This window comes from Chrysemys picta, chromosome 10 (genome assembly GCF_011386835.1).
Source record: "Chrysemys picta bellii isolate R12L10 chromosome 10, ASM1138683v2, whole genome shotgun sequence".
NCBI classification, from domain to species: domain Eukaryota; kingdom Metazoa; phylum Chordata; order Testudines; family Emydidae; genus Chrysemys; species Chrysemys picta.
The window spans coordinates 5,152,997-5,171,343 of NC_088800.1; the positions used below are offsets into that span (position 1 = coordinate 5,152,997).

The 18,347-nt window shown below is 45.3% G+C and overlaps 1 protein-coding gene across 4 annotated transcripts in view; it reads right to left on the bottom strand.

Annotated features, from left to right (window-relative positions):
- The window catches only part of SMAD6 (SMAD family member 6), a 73,112-nt gene that overhangs the window by 30,954 nt on the left and 23,811 nt on the right, over nt 1-18,347 (bottom strand). Inside the window, exon 4 of one of the 4 annotated variants that reach the window (XM_005300728.5) lies at nt 9,596-9,762. The exons of the other annotated variants lie outside the window; for them this stretch is intronic. Within the exon in view, the coding sequence (XP_005300785.2) occupies nt 9,596-9,762 (167 nt within the window). The remainder of the gene's footprint in view (nt 1-9,595; nt 9,763-18,347) is intronic. 4 annotated transcript variants of the gene reach the window in all.

The window sequence follows — 18,347 nt, forward strand, 5'->3', positions numbered from 1 at the left end:
CCAGGTTGTTTTTCAGTGTGTCTGAAAACAACACGCACATACCAGGTTTCAAAGCAGGAAAAAGAGAACCCCCCAAACTGCTAACATAAATAGGATGGTCTTTTTAAATACAAATGCAATTCACAAGCCCGACCCTGGCAAAAATCAGAAATGCCAGTCCTTAATTAGAAAGCCTACTTATCCAGGCTGTGGCTGGATTATTCAGCATGCTGCGGTAGGGACTAGTTTTCCAGCTATAACTAGTATGATTCTACCCAAAATGCCATTTACTGGTAATAGCATCAATAACACCAACTCATAATTCAAATACCACAAACCCCATTAAAAAGTGAACAGTTGTACGAGGACGTGCCAGTCTCCATTCACACATGGGCGTCAAGCATGTAAACAATGGGTTGAATTCAGGCGGCCTTGAGGATGTGAATTAACTGACGCTGGCACATGGGAGACCCTAACATTCAGAATCACACGTCTCACCTTAGAATCGCTTTTTAAAAATAGGAGCTGCTATTAAGTTGTTTTGCAGTTTGAAGGATCCATATGTTTGAATTGCCAAGAACAGACTGTTGGTTAAAAAGATTCTTCTAAAATTATGAAGTTTTTCTGCACCCACAGAACTTGCTAAAGGTTTTCTTTTTGGTGCACAATACACTTGCACACAAAACCCTGCTTCATTCTGCCCAGGTTCATGACTACCCTTGTAGTGTTGCATCTACCAGAACAGTCTTGCCGGCACCACTGAATATTCACACTGCTCTTCCCCTTCCCTTTGTAAAGCAGGTTCACTGTCTCCACCTTCTCATTTGCTGCAGGAAATTAGCTTTGCAAAGGGCCTCTTGAGTTAGTCAAGAGAGTCACTGGCTGCACAATAAATCCTGAAGGCAAAAGGCAGCAGCACAACTTACAAGAGGAGAATGAAACCCAGTCTTCCTTCATCCACATGAGTTGGCTTCATACCTTTGGTTGTGTGGCTGTCTGCTTTGTGGCGTGTGTGTGTGTGTGTGTGTGTGTGTGTGTGTGTGTGTGTGTGTGTGTGTGTGTGTGTGTGTGTGTGTGTGTGTGTGTGTGTGTGTGCGCGCCTACAGAATACTTCTTACCATTCCAATAACTTGAAGATGAATTTTTTTTTCCTGCTTCCATTCCCTACATTCTCCTTGTGCACAGAAAACCCCTTGGCCCTCACCAACAGATCTGGCTGAACTGTTAAGACTACAATGTAACTGGAGGTGGCCGTCCGTGGCAAAGGGAGTGCTCCTCTTGAAAGCTGAGCAGGAGATTGTGTCCTGGAAATACACTCTTTAGCATGGGACACACAATCCCATTCTAAGTTATATATGTCAGCTCTGTTCCCAGCCCATAACGTTCATATTAGAACAGCCATTCATTCCTGAACTCTTTAAAGTTCACAGCCAATTTGATTTTCCACTCATTTTCACAGTGGTGTACAGCACAGAGACTTGTTATAAGAAATCGGCAAACAGTAATTTGAGCTAAACTGTGCAAAGGGGGCGGGGGGAACCAATTAGAGCTGTGCAAAACTTCCCTAATGAGACCCCAGACTAAGCCAAACTCACCTGGTTTCAGGTTTCCTGACAACTCCAGAAACATAAATATGTTTGTAATTCTTTGGGTGAATCTGGGCCAAGTTTCTAGCAGGCCAATGCCTGGGATTGAAATAAGGAAAAAACACAGCAGTTTTAACCAAAAACCAGGGGAAAAAAATACTTGGCAGTTTTGGACAAGTTTTGTTTTATCGCAAAACTCAGGGCTCAGACTCCCATGATTTTGAAAGCGCTGAGATCTGCAGAGCTCTGTACCAACCCAGTCCCTAGACTAATCTTAGACATTTCCACAGGCATATTTTCTTGTCAGTCAAGGTTTGTCATGTTGAAAACGAAAAGGAATAAAAGAGCCTTCTTATGAATGCATGGCTGAAAAACCCGATGATATATGCAGATGACTTCCAGCTTACTTCATTACCTTGCAGCAAAGCACACCTTCTGTTCACAGAGAATTCAACACAGTCACACTAAAAGACTATTCACACACACACAGCTTCAGAGGTCTTTGCTCCTGCTGCGAAGGCGGGTTTGAAAAGCAGGATGCTTGGCCGAGGCCTCTCTTCCCTCAAATAAACAATCCACGACCTTATTCAAAACAGAGAGGCACCACTGTGGAAGTGCTCGAGTCGCATTATTTCCAAACCCCGATTCCTGATTTATTCACCTCCCCGCGGGAATTCCATTGGGCTAGCGAGCATCTTGGAAACTGAACACCGGCCCGAGCAGCCAAAGAGTGAGGCTGAAAGGATAATGAAATAGAGGCTCCACATATGAACACTCCACCTTTTCCCCAGTGGAGCAATTCAATCATTATCCCATACACGGACGGTCACTGGATGGGACTAGCATTGGAAACTCTTTGGATCATTCAGATTTTTCCCTGCATCTGACTCTGTGAGTTTTACCCCATCAGAAGGGGGAACTGTGGATACAGGGTCCAAGGCACTACAGTAATACAAACAGGCAAATAATAATAATATGAGGTGGCTCAGGGCTGCTAACCCCTTTAGGTGACTGGTTCAAATCTATCCTGTGATGGTAGATGGTCAACTGAGCACTGTCTGCTCACACAGTGGTCTCAGACTAGCTGCACGCATCACAAGAATGACCACTAAAACCAATCAGGAGGGCCAGGGACTGAACGACGATGGAGGAAACACTGCCAAGTCAAAGTTGATGCAGCTTGATGGGGCACTGTGGGGAAACCTACCTGGCCACTGCTGATGTGGCGTGTCTCGTAGAGCGTATCAGCCTGTTTGCATGACAATCATCACTACTTTCACAGTTAAAGAGGAAAAAAGTAAACCCACCAAAAGAAGGCTCATGGCTATTACTGCTAACATGAAGAAAAGGGTATAAAACAAAGGTTCTCTCCAGACCCATGGAATCTATGAGACAAATTCAGCTTCCAGGTAAGTGGACAAAACTCCTCTAAGGTCACACTGGGGCTAAAAATGGCTCCTTGTCCTTTGTGGAGTCAGCCCGACATCATGTGCAACAGGTATCCTGTTTGTCAGACTCTCGTCCATACTGTTGAGGAAGTGGGTTTTGTGTTTTGCTGTGAAGGTGCAGAAGATCACGCGCATTCTGATCTCTTGGGAGTGAGTTCTGGATTCACAGGCCGGGCACCAAGGAAGTTCTGTCTTCAGCAGACACCACTCTCACTCCGGGGGCGGGCATCTCCATTGCCCCAGAGGAATGTATGTGTCATGGGAGGCTGTGATCACAAAGGGTAAAGCGGTTCCCTCGGGTAATTTAGACGGACGCCAGGGAGGGATTTGAAGCGAGAACCAAAAGCCTGATGACCGGTTATTATTCCATCAGCCTTTTTGTTTTACCAAACCAAAGGAAATCACTGCAGGGGAACGGTGGATATAGGAAGCGGCTCAGTCACTGGTTCCAATCCATCCTGAACTGGCAGTCAGCGAAGAGAATGGAGCACTAGGATGATAAGCTCTAAGTCTGTCTTGCTGAGGAAACCGATTGCTGCGCCCTGAACCAAGTGTAGTTTTTTAAAGATCAGTGCTTTCGTTACCATCATCACTGCCCCAGGAATCAATCCTAAAACACTCAGCAGACCTGATCACTTTCCAATAGGATTTTTCAGACCATCCAACTGAACTGAACAGAAAATTACATCTCTACTATAGACTTCAATATCAGAAAGCCTAGAAAAATACATTCTTTGATGAATTCTATAGCTCCTTAGTATACTGTCTATAGAAACCTATTGGTTTAATCCATACGCAATTCTATGGGGCTTTCCCACATGGGGAGAAGGAGCTGGACACTTCCCACCTAATCTGTTGTGAATCATACTGTGCTGTGCACTACTAAGCAACGGCTTGATTTCACCCTGGAGGTGGTCACATTTCAGCAGCGGGTGGAGTGATCGCTGCAGAGATATGATCTATACAGCAGATCCAGCAGAATATATCATCTGTAATATAAACATAATTCCCTGTATATGTTTGGGCTACATTTCAAGTTCAAAACTTTTCTAGTGCAAGCACCTCCAGCCAGGCCTGATTTTCAAATATACTGAGGCCCCTAAAGTTGCAGATTGGTGTGTCGTGGGATTCTCGGGAGCACCTAAGCAGGACACAGAAATTCCCTTGAGGTTCCAGCATGCCAAACTTCTTTGGAAGGTTCTCCATAAATCTGAAGCAACACGTGTTTACATGGACCAACAGTAAAGGGGGAAAGCCCCTGAGAATATTGTATGTTTCAAAAGCAACAGACCCAGGAGCAAAGCGTTTTGAAGGCTATGAGAGCTTAAAGAATGCCAGACAGGCACCAAGAAACAAGCAATGAACATGCACTGGCGTTGCTGTAAGCCAATTTCAACCTTGCCAGGCCTCTGCACACAGCTTGCTCCTGCCTTCAAGGGAAAATTCATTTTCATAGTCAGCTGTTTCCAATTGTGTACTTTTCACAGCCTGCCCTAACTACCTGGGGGTGGGAGGTTGGAGAGTGTAAGGATTTCAATAATATTGTGTATAAATCTCAATGAGAGTGGAAAAGGGGGAAGAGCAGGAAAACAAGATTTTTATACACCAGGGTACTATGGAAGTTCAAACTGCAGCTGATCTAGGATTATCTTTTAGCTCTCAAAAATGTTCTTGTGTTATTTAGTTTGTCCTCATTTAAACTGGGATCGCTCATGTAATACAAATAAACCTCTCAAACGCACTCTATTCATTTGGATCAGCTGGGTAACACAAGCCAAATATAATTTGCCACAAATGAAGCATTTACATTCAAGGTGGACAACAAACATACATTTTTTAAATCATGCCGACAGTCATTCTGTATTCTGCTATTAAAGCAATTCCCACTAGCATCACAATACTTAAGGATCCGAAGACAGTTCTATTAGTATCTTTTTATCCTGCGTTTAAAAAGCAGTAATTAAAATTTGCACTGCACTGAAACTCCGCATACAGATATCAGCCTGGTATAAAACTGCTTCCTGTCACTTCACATCTTAATTTAATACAACCTGTTCAGATATTGATCCAATAATGTGTGCAAAATAGGTTATGTTTGCCAGTTTCTGACATTTTTGCATTCAAAACTCGATTACTTTTGGAAAAAGAAATTTTTAAGAGCCGAGCCTTTCAGTATTTTTTTATTAAATGGCCATCTACTGGTGAACCATGATTGGTTCAAATCCAGATCAGGTAGGTAGCTTCCGTAGCCATCAGAAAACTGCTGACTGAGTGAACTAAACCAATGGTCTCAGTTCAGTTATTAGTGGCCAGTTGTCCTTAAATCTCAAAATCCCTCAGCATGTTCCTTTGGACGACAGTCACAACAATCAGCCCAAGGACTAAATGATCATGAAAACAACAAGGAGTCTGATGGCACCTTAAAGACTAACAGATTTATTTGGGCATAAGCTTTCGTGGGTAAAAACCTCACTTCTTCGGATGCATCCAAAAAAGTGAGGTTTTTACCCATGAAAGCTTATGCCCAAATAAATCTGTTAGTCTTTAAGGTGCCACCGGACTCCTTGTTGTTTTTGTAGATACAGACTAACACGGCTACCCCTTGATAAATGATCATGGAGACTGAAGTGTTCTTTAATCCTTCCAGCGCCGCTGCCTGTACGCTCCTGTTCTGTGAAGAAAGAGAAAACTTCTGTCTCCTATGACTGCCCATGCAACACCTTTGCCTAGCCCTGAAATTCACACTTGAAAAAAAGAAACAGAACTCAGTTTAGCAGAGATCTCAATGTTTGACAACCACAGTATCTTTTATTCCTAAAGGCATTTGACATGTACCATAAGCTCTTTCTTACAAGGAGGGACGCAGTTGGTCACGGCAGTGATTATTTTTTGCAGTGGTCTCATTTTTTAAAGTTGTTTTACATGACTGCTTGGGAATTTTTTCAATGTGTTTGGCAACCAATTTAGAACGAGCTCCTGCAGCTGCTCTGCATACAGGACCTACACGGATGTTGTCAATGCATTTAGTTTCTGCATGATTTGGCCTATGTTCCTCTTTTTAGGGATCTCAGACATACAGGTCTGTTTACTGCGAGTTCTGCAATGCTGGGGCCTATTGGTGGATGGCAAAGGAGGTAGACATGGCGTTTTAGCCAGGCCTCTGACTTTTCTGACCCTAGCCACAGATTCTGGGGAATTCATTCTACCTCTCATCTGTACACGGGATAATAATACTGTATTGCTTTCCCCACCTTCTGATTGTCTATTGAGATTGTAAACGTCTCAGGGCAGGGACTGTCTCCTACTCTGTGTTTGTACAGGACCTAGCTTAATCCCGTAATCTCGTTGGAGCCTCAAGCAACTGTTCTTCTTCAACGCTTAGCCAGAGTCAGCCATAGAGATCATTAGCCATTCGGTCCATTCCTGTGCGATCACAAGGGATTGACAGGAAAAGAGCCCAATGTGGAACAGACTTGACGCACCCAGGTAATAGGGGTCTGCCTGTGGGCCGCCTCCATCTCTCGGTCGGTGGAATTTTATCCCAGATGTTGCAAGCCTCCCGGAGAACGGCATTCCCCGGAATGTCTTGCAGCATTCTGGCAACGTGTCCGAAAAGCATAAGACGCCGTCTGCAGACAATAGCCCCAGTAGTCTATAAGCAACTATTGAAATACCAATAATTATTAATATTAATCCACATCTGATTTTTAGAACAGTGTTGGAACGGTATTTGAGTGTGTTGTATTCTGCGGGTGTTTTTGCTAATATGCTAAACAAGGAGAGTGCAAAAACTACAGCATAAACAATTCCCAGCAGCAAATACGCCAAACACAGCCACAAGGCAACAAACAAGGAAAATTCTTCTTATTCCTCCCAAAAGAGCAATAGATGAAGGAGGAGGGGGCAGGACAGTAGTAATGGAGGAAAATACCTTCCTTCGGTCTGGCATTAAATCAGTCACTCACAGTTTGAAATAGACTGTTTCTCTGCTAGGTAGATAGACAGACAAACAACATGGATTCCTTTAATTTCCTATGTCCTCGGACAAGAGTTGATGGATTTTTATGAATGAAAGATATACCCTTCCAAGTTACAACACAGGTCCATCATGGGCAACACCCTGATGCCAATGTATGATGCTCCACCCTGATAATGCAAATATGCAAAAGTCAATGAACGCTATGCTGTCCCAGAAGACACTATCTTCCAGTTCCCTTTATGCTATCTGCTTATGCCTTGAAACATGAGCTTTGATTTCCTGTGCCCTAGCATGTATGTTTAACTAAAAATGTTATTACTGGTCACAAACTAATCCAGCTCTTGTAAAATCCAGCCACAATGTTTTGACTGAATGGCCACCTACAGCAAAGAATTCCGCAAGACGGATACATGTTGTTTGAAGAAGTCGTTCCTTTTGTTATAGGCTGAAGAGTGACCATTCATTTCATGCAGTAATCTCATGAAATAATGAAATCGTTTCACGTCTAGTCCACTGCACAGGACAGTTTGGGCAGAGGTTTGTTGGGATTGGTGCCAAAATTTGAGGAGCTGTAGCTTCGGCCCACATTTTCCGTGTTCTCCAGCATCTAAGTTTCATTGATAAAAGTTTCTCCTCTCTCACCTGTGCAAATCAGGAGGGAAGCCATGAAGCGTGGGAAGGATCAGGCACAAAGTCTCATTGTAGCAATATTTAGAATGGGACGAAATGGTGCCCTGATGCAAGAGGGTTCGGTATAGAGGGGGACAGATTCTGTTCTGATTTACAATATTTGCACTGCCATTGAAATCAATGGTGTTGCAAGGCGAAATGTAGCCCTATAGGAGGTGCATCCATTTACACCAAGGTTCAAGTAGGGTTTCAGATTCTCAGACAAGTGACTCAAAGCCAGTCACCCCATCTTAAGTCAATGTAGTTCCATTTCAAGGGAGAAGTTGTGGTTTGGAGGAAGAGTGTGTCAACGTGCAACAAAACAAAAAGTAAGCACCCAGCAAACCCCAATATTAAACAGTTCCTACTTGATCTTGTCCACTAAATGGCAAACATTCCATTGGCCAAATTTCCAATTTTTTTACTTCCAGTTTCCCACACCACCTTACTACGGATAAAAAACAGACCGACTATGCATCCCTGTCATACGTGCAACATATGTGCATGCATGTGCATATATGTGCGCGCACACACACACATATTTACTTTTCAGATTCTGGCTGCACTTTTCCAAGTGCCTAAAGAATCTAGATGTTCAATTTCTATTAAGAACGAGAATTGGGCATCCAAATCCGTAGGTGGCTTTGAAAATGTAAGCCTCATTTTTCTTTCCTGAAGATTTGAACTCAGCCAGTCACTGAGGCTTCCACCAAAAGCAACAAGCCTCATGGGCAGCGTATCTCAGGGTCTAAAATACGAAGTGTGAGTGAGCCTTTGAAGCAAACCCCTTCAAAGAAGGACACATACCAAAAGTCGCTGAGGTTTTCTGCACAAACAAATTCAGTATGGCAAGAGCAAAACTAATTTGCAAAGATCTTTAATGTTAAAAGTTTCAAATGACTGACCCTTTCAAGCACAGCTGAATTCAATTCCAGCCCGAAAGATTCATATCGCTGGTTCTGAGTGGAAAAGACTAAGGGTATTTTAAGAATATATGGCCATAATTACCTGAAAACTTTAAAAAGCCACTAACGTTTTTTGTTTCATAAAGCAAAGGAGCTGCACAGAGTGTTTCCATTCTAAAACCAGCTCTATGTTTGTACATACTTGTGCTGACATTTCCCTTTCATTAAAATAGCTCAATAAGGGGGGAGGAGGGAATAACTCTCCATGCACATAGGATCTTTACCTTACTTTGTACTTGCAAAGGAATTTCCTTGATCTCCTTCGGAGTGGAAATTTCCATAGATCTCAGACTTACACTGCATGCAATTCACTTTGGAAAGTGTCCTGCAGCAGGGCAAAAACTGGTTCCATCTCTTTCACTTGTTTCTTTTTGACGGGAGATGGGCATAAATCTTTCCAGAATGGGCATAAATGAGTTGAGCTAAGAGAATACAGATGTGACATTTTATTCACTGGGTGAACATGCAGGGTTGGAAATTACCCAGGAAAAACTAGTTTAATACCATCTTAAACCCAGTTTAAACCGGAAAACTGGGAACAATAATTGGATCAGTGTCCAGCAAGTTCAGCAAGCCCAGAACGAATCTTTTCCTACTTTGGATGCATCCATTCAAAACTGCAGGACAGGCTTGGTCTGCGGGCTAGGCCAGAGTTGGCCTTCTGCTGCAGAATGCGGCATTGCTAAATGCACCTGGACTGAGTCTGCAACTCTGCTTGCTTCTGACTGCTTAATGCTTCAAGCCTACAACTCTGCATTATTGGCGTTTTCATGGAACTGAACGGGCTTGACTTTTGTTTATTACAATACTGAAAACTGAAATAGGAGTCACGACGTGCGTAACTTCCTTGATAAAATACCAAACCAAAAATGTATACAGACATTCCGATGTTCAATAGTCTAATTACATAGATGAGTATCAGTCCCACGTGCAATTTTACTTTAAATAAATAAATAAACTGGGGCTCACGAGTTTTTCCCAGGGCGGTAAAAACCACCTCTGGTAAATAGCATGCCATCCCTGTGAAAACGCCTCCGAAGCATTGGTGTTCCCAGAGGTACACTTGAAAGAGCTGCCCTGCCTCCATGCCAAACAGTTGTGGATTAGGCCTGCAGGTGCCTGGAGGCAGGGAGGAGCTGAAGGAGAAAAGAGGGATGGGGAGGAGACTGCTTAATACTGTGCAGCTGGCTACAAACAACAAACAGTTGCTTTAAACGGTTGGCAAAAAAAACCTTAAACCACCACTTTAGGTTGACGTATTCATTCTTGCCAGTGACACATCAACCTGTTTGGTTAATAACAGCAGAAAACAGAAACTTCGCCTTTCGTTTCACTTGGCAGGCCACAAAAGTTTGGACTCCAGTTTTTAAAAAGGAGAAAGTTGACGATACTTTTGCCAGGGTCCCCCACACTGTACATTGTAAGCCGCAACGCTGACTGTATTTAGAGACGGGCCAAAAAAACCCCCAAGAACAAAAAAACCACCTTTCATCCAAACTTCTGCACCCTTCGTCATGTTTCGGTGGGTCTGAACGATCTCTGGTTTCAGTTCTGCACTCCCACCTCCTCTGCCTGCCTCAGGTGCCGTTCAATCCTAATGGGAACATTGTGGGCCAAATTCTGATACCCCTACACACAATGGGTGATATCCTGGCTCCCATCCCATGGCAAAACTCCCATGGACTTCAGCTGGGCCAGGATTTCACCCACAGCTTGCTCCACATTGGGTTTGACAGCACTACTCAAGGAGTCAGATATTACTTTGGTGTGAATAAGGGTGGAACAAACTAGCCCTTACTTAGTTTCAGGAGGACCGATTGTGGAGTAAGATGGAGCAAGGATTTCAGAATCTGGCCCTTAAGAAATTACTTGTCTTTTAGAACTTATCTCCATGAGAAAGTTGCACCAGTATCAGTGCAGTTAAACCGGTGCAAGTGTTTGAGTGGAGACTCTGATTTCTGTATAAGAGCAGCTTATTTCAGTTTAGCTTAAGTTGATTAGGAACAGGTCTAATTAAACTGGTCTGTGTATCACAACACACGAATGTTAAAGGCGAATAATGCAGACTTAGGTGTGTGGACAATATGTTCAATATTATAGCACCAAATAGAGAAGTCCAAGAAGTAGAAAACTATATTCCTAACTAGTGATATTAGCTACATCGTCCCCAGAAGTAGCCTATATATTCATGAATGTTATTTTTGCGTGGTATCTTAAAAATAGCAGTTGTTAGTAAATATGTAGCATACTCCATCCACAAAGTTCCTAGCTCTGTGCTCAGATCCTTTCTCTGTACATTCAGAAAGGGGGAAATTTTCCCTACCTATTAATTTTCTTTCTTCAAGATCTACTACTCCAGTCCGGGCTCAGGTTTCTGAACCAGTACAGAAGAGACAACCTCCTTATAGGGAGGAGTCAAGTGTTTGGGCCTGATCCTCAGCTGGTGGAAATCAAGGTAGCTCCATTGACTTCAATAGCTGAGGGTCTGACCTATTTTCTATTTTATGCATATGGGTGACTCCCTACAAAGAATGTCATTAAAGGCTGGCTGAGTTGTACATGGTGGACATCCAATATACGGAAGAGGTGATTTAGTCAAACACAACTTACTGGTCTCATTACCAGGAGTAAGTGGGTGGCATTCCCATGGCTTGCCTTTTGCAGGAAGTCAGACTACCCAATGGATCCTTCTGGACCTAAATTCTATGAATGTAGGGAAAAAAACTAACATGTGGCGCTTGTTACATGTGTAACATGTAGTGTGCATGGCAGCTGTGAGGGTAAATGGGAGCGCAGTTTTAATGCTCAGAGATCACAACTATAAAAGATGCTTAAGGCTTCAGGGGCCCGATTCTGCCCTTGTGTACGTACGTACTTCTGTTGGCCTGGCTGGAAGCTGTGTAGGTGTTCTCAAAGGCAGTGTTTGGCCCTAGCGAATAGGGATAACTTGTCATTCATTCAGAAGTGACTAAAAACAGAGCATGGGGAGTTTACCATCCCAGTGGTCAATGTTTGCTTTCTCCGCTCCATGTGCACGGTTGAGGAGCAGCCAGGGATGTTCACAGAGTACTGAGTCTCTTGGCTGGAAAGGATGACTCAACCAAGTCATTCTCCGAACTAGACAAACTCACATTTTCCCGGCGTATCGCCTCACAAACAGACCGTTGTCTGAATCCAATGCTCTGACAAGAATGGAGAACAAGTGTTCCGTTGTCGAGGGTCACGCTTTGCAACGGTCACGAAAAGGAAGGAAGGCGAAGTGCTGCGGATTGGCACGTATGGCAACCTGGCACCTGTGAGGGCGGAAGCTCAGCTGGGGTAAATCAAGGTATCCCCGCTGAATGGAGCTGGTCCAGCTTACATCAACTGAGGGTCTGGCTCCAACATTCAGAAGTACATGTCCCCACACTGCTTTCTGTGCAACCTGGAGGGAGCCCCTTCTCTTCAATCAAGGAATGTTTGCGGTTTGTTTGTTTTTAATAGGTAATTATTTGAAGCAAACTGTGTTAAAAAACAAAGAAAATGGTCAACTGACTTTTTTTTTAAAAAAAAACAAAGCCTTTAGCATTCTTTGGCTTTTCCCATGGAAAAAATCTCAAACTAGGCCCTAATAAATGGAAAGATCCGAAAAAGAGTTGGCCTGCTGGAGCATTTTGCCTCCCCAATGGGCTATGTAGATAAATCTGACACACTCACTGCTAGAGCGCTACACGTCTGCTGAAGAACCCGTTCCCAAGCCCAGGTATTTCAGAGGAGGTTCTTCTCGGACATGATACCGCTTTTTAAAAGGGGTTTGTTCTTTTTGAAATCCCACTGGTTAATAGTAAGCAGGTGACCAAAATTAGACAGGTGCTACTGCCCTCCCAAGCGAGCGACAGTCCATGTAAGAGGGAATTCATCGGAGGACATCACAATGCAGAAGTGCATGATGCCCCAGGAGTGCAGTGGAAAGGTGGCCGCTGCTATGTGCTATCAGGAGGTGTCTAGCAGCAGGAGAAAGGCTCATGCCTACTCTTCCTCCCCAAAGGGTGGGGGCAGTGGAGTGGGGAGGGCAGAAATCCTCCCAAATAAACGAAGCAGAGACTGTGAGGTTCCAGGTCTACAGTCAGCCCAGCTGAGACTCCGGGGCCCCCTGCGATAGAAAACATGGCGCGGGGGCACTGGTGAAACGGCAGCTGGGAGGGGAAACGGGAGCTGCCGAGTTCAGGAGCGGTGGCGGGAACAGTGAGGCAGAGAGCAGACTGTACTGGGAAAGTAGGGAGCGGGGCTGAGATGTGTTGAGAGGGGAAATGGTAGGAACGGAGCTAGGGAAAGGGAGAAGGTTCCTTACGGAACTGGATCAAGGATGGGAGACCTCCAACTAATCAACTACCCAGCTCAGCTTCTGTGGCTTCCCAAAACGAAGCATGCTGATGTTGCCTCCCTCCAGCTGCAACACAAACTAAGAAAAAAGAACCAGGAAAGTCACGACAAGAACACGACGATCCTCATTCCACCCTACCTTCTCTTCAGGAAGGGCCATGCATATTAGGGGCAGAGCGTCTGCCTTCAAATCTCTCTTTTTAGTATGCAGCTTTGGATAAGACATACACAGATCCCAGTGACTTCAAAGTCATGCACACACTTCCACGTCATCCACAACAATAGGAAAGGGAGGTAAATGGTTTTAATAACTGCTGACCCCCTTCCACGCTACACAGCATGTTCGGCCAAGCGCAGGAGGCAACATGTCTACACTACAGCCCCATATCAGTAGAACCACATCGTGCAGGGGTGTGAAAAATCCACACGTAGTTATGCCGACCTAACCCCCGGTGTAGACAGCGCTATGCTGATGGGAGAGCTTTTCCCGTCGACACAGCTACCGCTCCTCGGGGAGCTGGGTGAACTACACCAATGGGAGAAGCCCTGCTGTCAGCGGGGTAGCATCTTCACTTAAGGGGTACACTGGTGCAGCAGCACTGTATATGAAGACAAGCCCTTAGCCCACGTCATTTCAATGAAACATAACTGTTAGGTGGTCTAAGAAACATACGTCCCAGTGTCATTTGCAGCTGAGGTGCCCCAGGTGGTAGCACGGTATACTGCAGCCACACCAGCGTCCGAGCATCCACAATGGAACATCAGTGTTCAGCTGAATAGAAGGAGAGTTTCAAAAGCTTCTCTGCTACTATGACATTGAGCCTTTCAATTGTCTGGTGTTCTCTGTGCCGGCGTAAGGGGGCTAGAGGCTAGGAAGGCAGCGAATAATCCCCTCACCTGAGTGCAAAGAGCTGGCGGAGCTGTTCTGAGACTGCTACTTTAGACTAAGAGTCAGAGTCACCTCCAGGGTTCTGTTCCTTCCCTCGCAGGAGAGAATGGAGAAGTCACATAGTAATAGATCTGCCAGCACTGTCCCTCCCCCGCCTCAAGGTCCCCTCTGCCCACAGGGAAAGTACATGCAGCTGGGCTTCACCCTACAATGGGGGTGTCTGCCCTACATACAGCCCCTGCAAATGCCACACAGCAGAACCATAGGCGCCGACTCCATGGGTGCTCCGGGGCTGAAGCACCCACGGGGAAAAATTGGTGGGTGCTTAGCACCCACTGGCAGCTCCCCGCCCCCCCATCCCAGTTCACCTCTGCCTCCGCCTCTTCCCCTGGGCGCACCGCATACCTGCTTTCCCCCCGGCTCCCAGTGCTTGTGCCGCAAAACAGCTGATTCACGCTGCAAGCACTGGGAGGGAGAGGAGAGGAGGGAGAACGCGGTGCGCTCGGGGAAGAGACGGGGCCAGGGCGGGGATTTGGGGAAGGGGTCCAATGGGGCAGGGAGGGGGCGGAGTTAGAGCAGGGACTTTGGGGAAAGGGTTGGAATGGGGGCGGGGAAAGGGTAGAGTCGGGGCGGGACCAGGGGCACAAGCACCTACCGGCACCAGGGAAAGTTGGCACCTATGAGCAGAACCACACTGGTCCTGCAGCCCAATAGCCATCTGCCCTCAGGAAGGGCATGGAGAGAGACAGGATTTCCCCCTTCACAGAAAAGGGATATTCTGCGATCTGCTGATCCAATGACTTCAACTGGGTGTCTCCCATTCACACCCGCGGAGAATTTGACTATTTGGTTTTCTACAGCACCTTTCATACAATGTTCATTACAAGCCAAGGAGTTAACGATGCTGGTACAGCAATGGCATAGGTCAGCACGGCAGCTCCTCTGTGCTCAGCAATTCTTACACCAGCTTTAGACACAAGAAAGAACAGGTTTTATTACACAAGGGAACATAAGCCTGGAAATCAAGGTTGCTCCTTTGTCACAACAAGCAGCTTGGAATGTTTGTTTACCTCCATTTAGACAGTGACCAGAAATCTCAGCTCAATCGCTCACTGAAGGCTGGCACCTCTGATGGTGGGGGGGATAGCTCAGTGGGTTGAGCATTGGCCTGCTAAACCCAGGGTTGTGAGTTCAATCCTTGATTGAACTCACAACCTTGTGAGTTCAGCCACTTGGGGATCTAGGGCAAAATCAGTACTTGGTCCTGCTAGTGAAGGCAGGGGGCTGGACTCAATGACCTTTCAAGGTCCCTTCCAGTTCAAGGAGATGGGATATCTCCATTAATTATTATTATTATTATGGACTGCCACCCTTTGGTGCTGCGCTGCAGAGCCAGACACGGGCATGACCCAACACCCTGATGTCGGGCTCGAAGCCAGAATTTTCTGGGCCAGGGAGAACGCTGTTGCCAATAGATCCATGCACACACAGACTGTTGTGTGCTAAAAGCAAAATGCTTCCAAAACTGTGAGCAAACTGACTTCAAATGTTTTTAAAAAGACCTGATAAAGTTCAGCAGAGGGGTTGGCTTTTGGGGGTTATTTTAAACTGCGTCTACTTCCAGGTCTGATGCTGTCAACAAATTGAACTCCCTTTCTGACTAACTAAACTGACATTCAGATTCCCATCAAGGGCAATAAACCAAGCCAATATATCAAGGAAGGGGCTAGCAGAACAGCCTGTTAACATGCTCCAGGATTTTATCGCTGGACATGGTCTAATCTCTGTTCCAAACCAAGGAGCTGTAAAGGCCATTACAATTCAGCATTTAGTAATTTCGGAGGAGGTCAGCCAAGACAGGCATTTCCATGCAAAATATTTTTATACTTACAAGAAAACCAAACAGCAGTTTTCATCAGTCTTAGTGCTGATGGCTTATTGCACAACTCTTCTTACCGCAGCAGGTCACTCCAGCCCTCCTTTCTGCTTGAGGGCTGTGCAGGTACTTAACCATAGCAACGCTTTCTTCAGATTAACCCTGGTACCCTCTTTCTGAGGGAAACGCCTGAGGCAGAAATGTGAGGGACAGGAAATGCAGCCCGCTGCTGGGAGAGAGCGCTAGATAACGCTGGCGTTTTACATACATTCTCGACTTGCGGCTTCCATCATTCTGCAATGCTTTGCCTCTCGGGGGCAAGATATTTCTGAGGATATTTGCATAGTGGATCACTTTTCTGGCCAAAGGTGACCAGTGGGGAATAATAAACACTGCCTTGATATTAAAGGATAGGAACAAACTTCTCTGGACCGGTGCCCTGTGGACGGGGGCCATGCGTAATGGAGGCCAGAAAGCACATCAGCATATGGCTGAGGATCCCAGCAAACGGAACCAACAAAAGCGCTACGTCCACACTGCAGTTAGCCCACGTGAGCGGCACTGGGAATGGGCGGTGGAGGCACTGCCTAAGTCTGAGCTCCCAGGATACCTCAAGACAGTATTTGGTCCTGCCATGCGGGCAGGGGACTGGACTCGATGACCTCTCGAGGTCCCTTCCAGTCCTAGAATCTATGAAAAACACACTGCCCCTGGGAGTGCAGTCGCTGCTACCCGCAGTGTACATTCCCCTCCTGGAGCCAGCTCCTCCCATAGCCCCCATGTGGAGGTGGAATGGGGCTCTCCTCATCCCCTCTGGAATGCCCAGCCCCACTGCAGGCACAAGCTTAAAGCAGACCCTGTACAGAAAACTAGGAGTCCCTGGTTTCTCTTCCCCCTGATTTGCACACCAACCAGGGCAGGGCATAATGGAGCAGGGAGGTGGGGATCCAAACAGCAATGCGCATGTCTGTAGTCCCCTCCAACCCAGAGCCAAGCCTACTCTGCCAGTAAATTTAGCCTGTGGTCCCAGGGAAGCTAGGCAGTTCGAAGTCTTACACAGCACAGCCAGAAACGTAAGGCCTGTACTTGTCAGCTGCTGAATTGCACAGTAAAATCCACACAAATATCCAGTGTTCCAGAGAGGTAGGTTTAACCATCAAGATCTCTGAAGAACGGCGGATGTTTTCCTGGAGTCACTTTTTTTTTTTTTCTTTCCAGTTTGTCTTAGGAGGAGGAGGGTTTTTTTTTTTTTTTTTTTTTCCCCCTTACTAAAACACGTCTCACACCGCACACCCCTTTTAGACTTGAGCATCCTCCAGAGGTGAAATGCTGAGTTAGCTATCGGCTTCCAGGAAAGGAGGTGCCTTTGATGAATACCAAATCTACAGGCTTCAATCGTTTCGGTGTGCGCCACGCTTTTAATAAGTTATTTCCGTGGAAAACCTTAGTAACTCAGTTATAAATCAAGCCTATAAACACCTCTCCTCATCAAAGCACCAAAACAAAATGTCTATTACTGTAACTCTGAATTCTAACTTCTCCCTACCAGTTCATATCAGAAGCCAGAATTTCTCCTTCATACCATTCACCATTTTCAAAGGTTGTAAATAAGTTATCTCCAGCATTCAGCAGATCCATTTAAAAAGCAACACACACACACACACACACACACACACACACACACACACACTATTTAAAAGACACATTTTTACTACCTAGAAAGTCGCATCCAATTCCTAACAGGGAACAAGATTGTCATGTTTTGGCTAGAAAGACTAAATTCATTTATTTTTAAATAAACTTGTTTATTTCTTGATGTTTCCTTTTTAAGTGTGATGCTTAGGTGCTTGGACAAACGAGGGCTATGATTATTCTGCGATTCAAGGTCAAACAACCAGTCAATGAAACAGAGACAAAAACATAGTTTATCTGGGTGTTGTGCTTTCTCAGAGAACGTCTACATGGAAAACATTCTCACTAACTACTAAAACCCGCTTCCAATTCCAGGTAAGAGGGGGAGGAAGGGTAACTGTTTTGTCTTTTTTGTAAAATGACCAGTGAACCTTCACATCGCTAAGCTACTTAAATGGGAAAGTCAGTCCTCAAATATTGCCTGTCTCGGCTATTTCACCTGTCCAAGCCAATGTCTTTCTGATTAGACAAATCAGCTTTGTTGAAAAACAAAGTGCTCTTGGACTTATTGTCTGCAAATTCACATAGGCATCGCTGCACCAGTTCGCAGTGAGTTCTGGTTTGGAAAGCTTCCTTTGTAAACGTAAGGGTTAGAGAATTTATTTCTTTGTAAATCACACGTGAGATTCTGGAGCACAATGATGCAGCCATTTAAAAATTATCTGGAATGATGTGGCAATGTACCCATGATTGCATTCTGCATGGTCCCTGGGCATCCCATTTAAATCAACAGGAGCTACATGTGCATGACTGAATGTAGAAGTGTGGTCTGTGGGGTAGCTCTGATATAGTGGATTTGGCCCAGGCAAAACACTGATGAGACCTAACTTTGAGTGCCAATTCTACCATGACTGTTTATTTGACCCTGGACAAGTCATTACTTGGCGTCTCATTTTCCCATT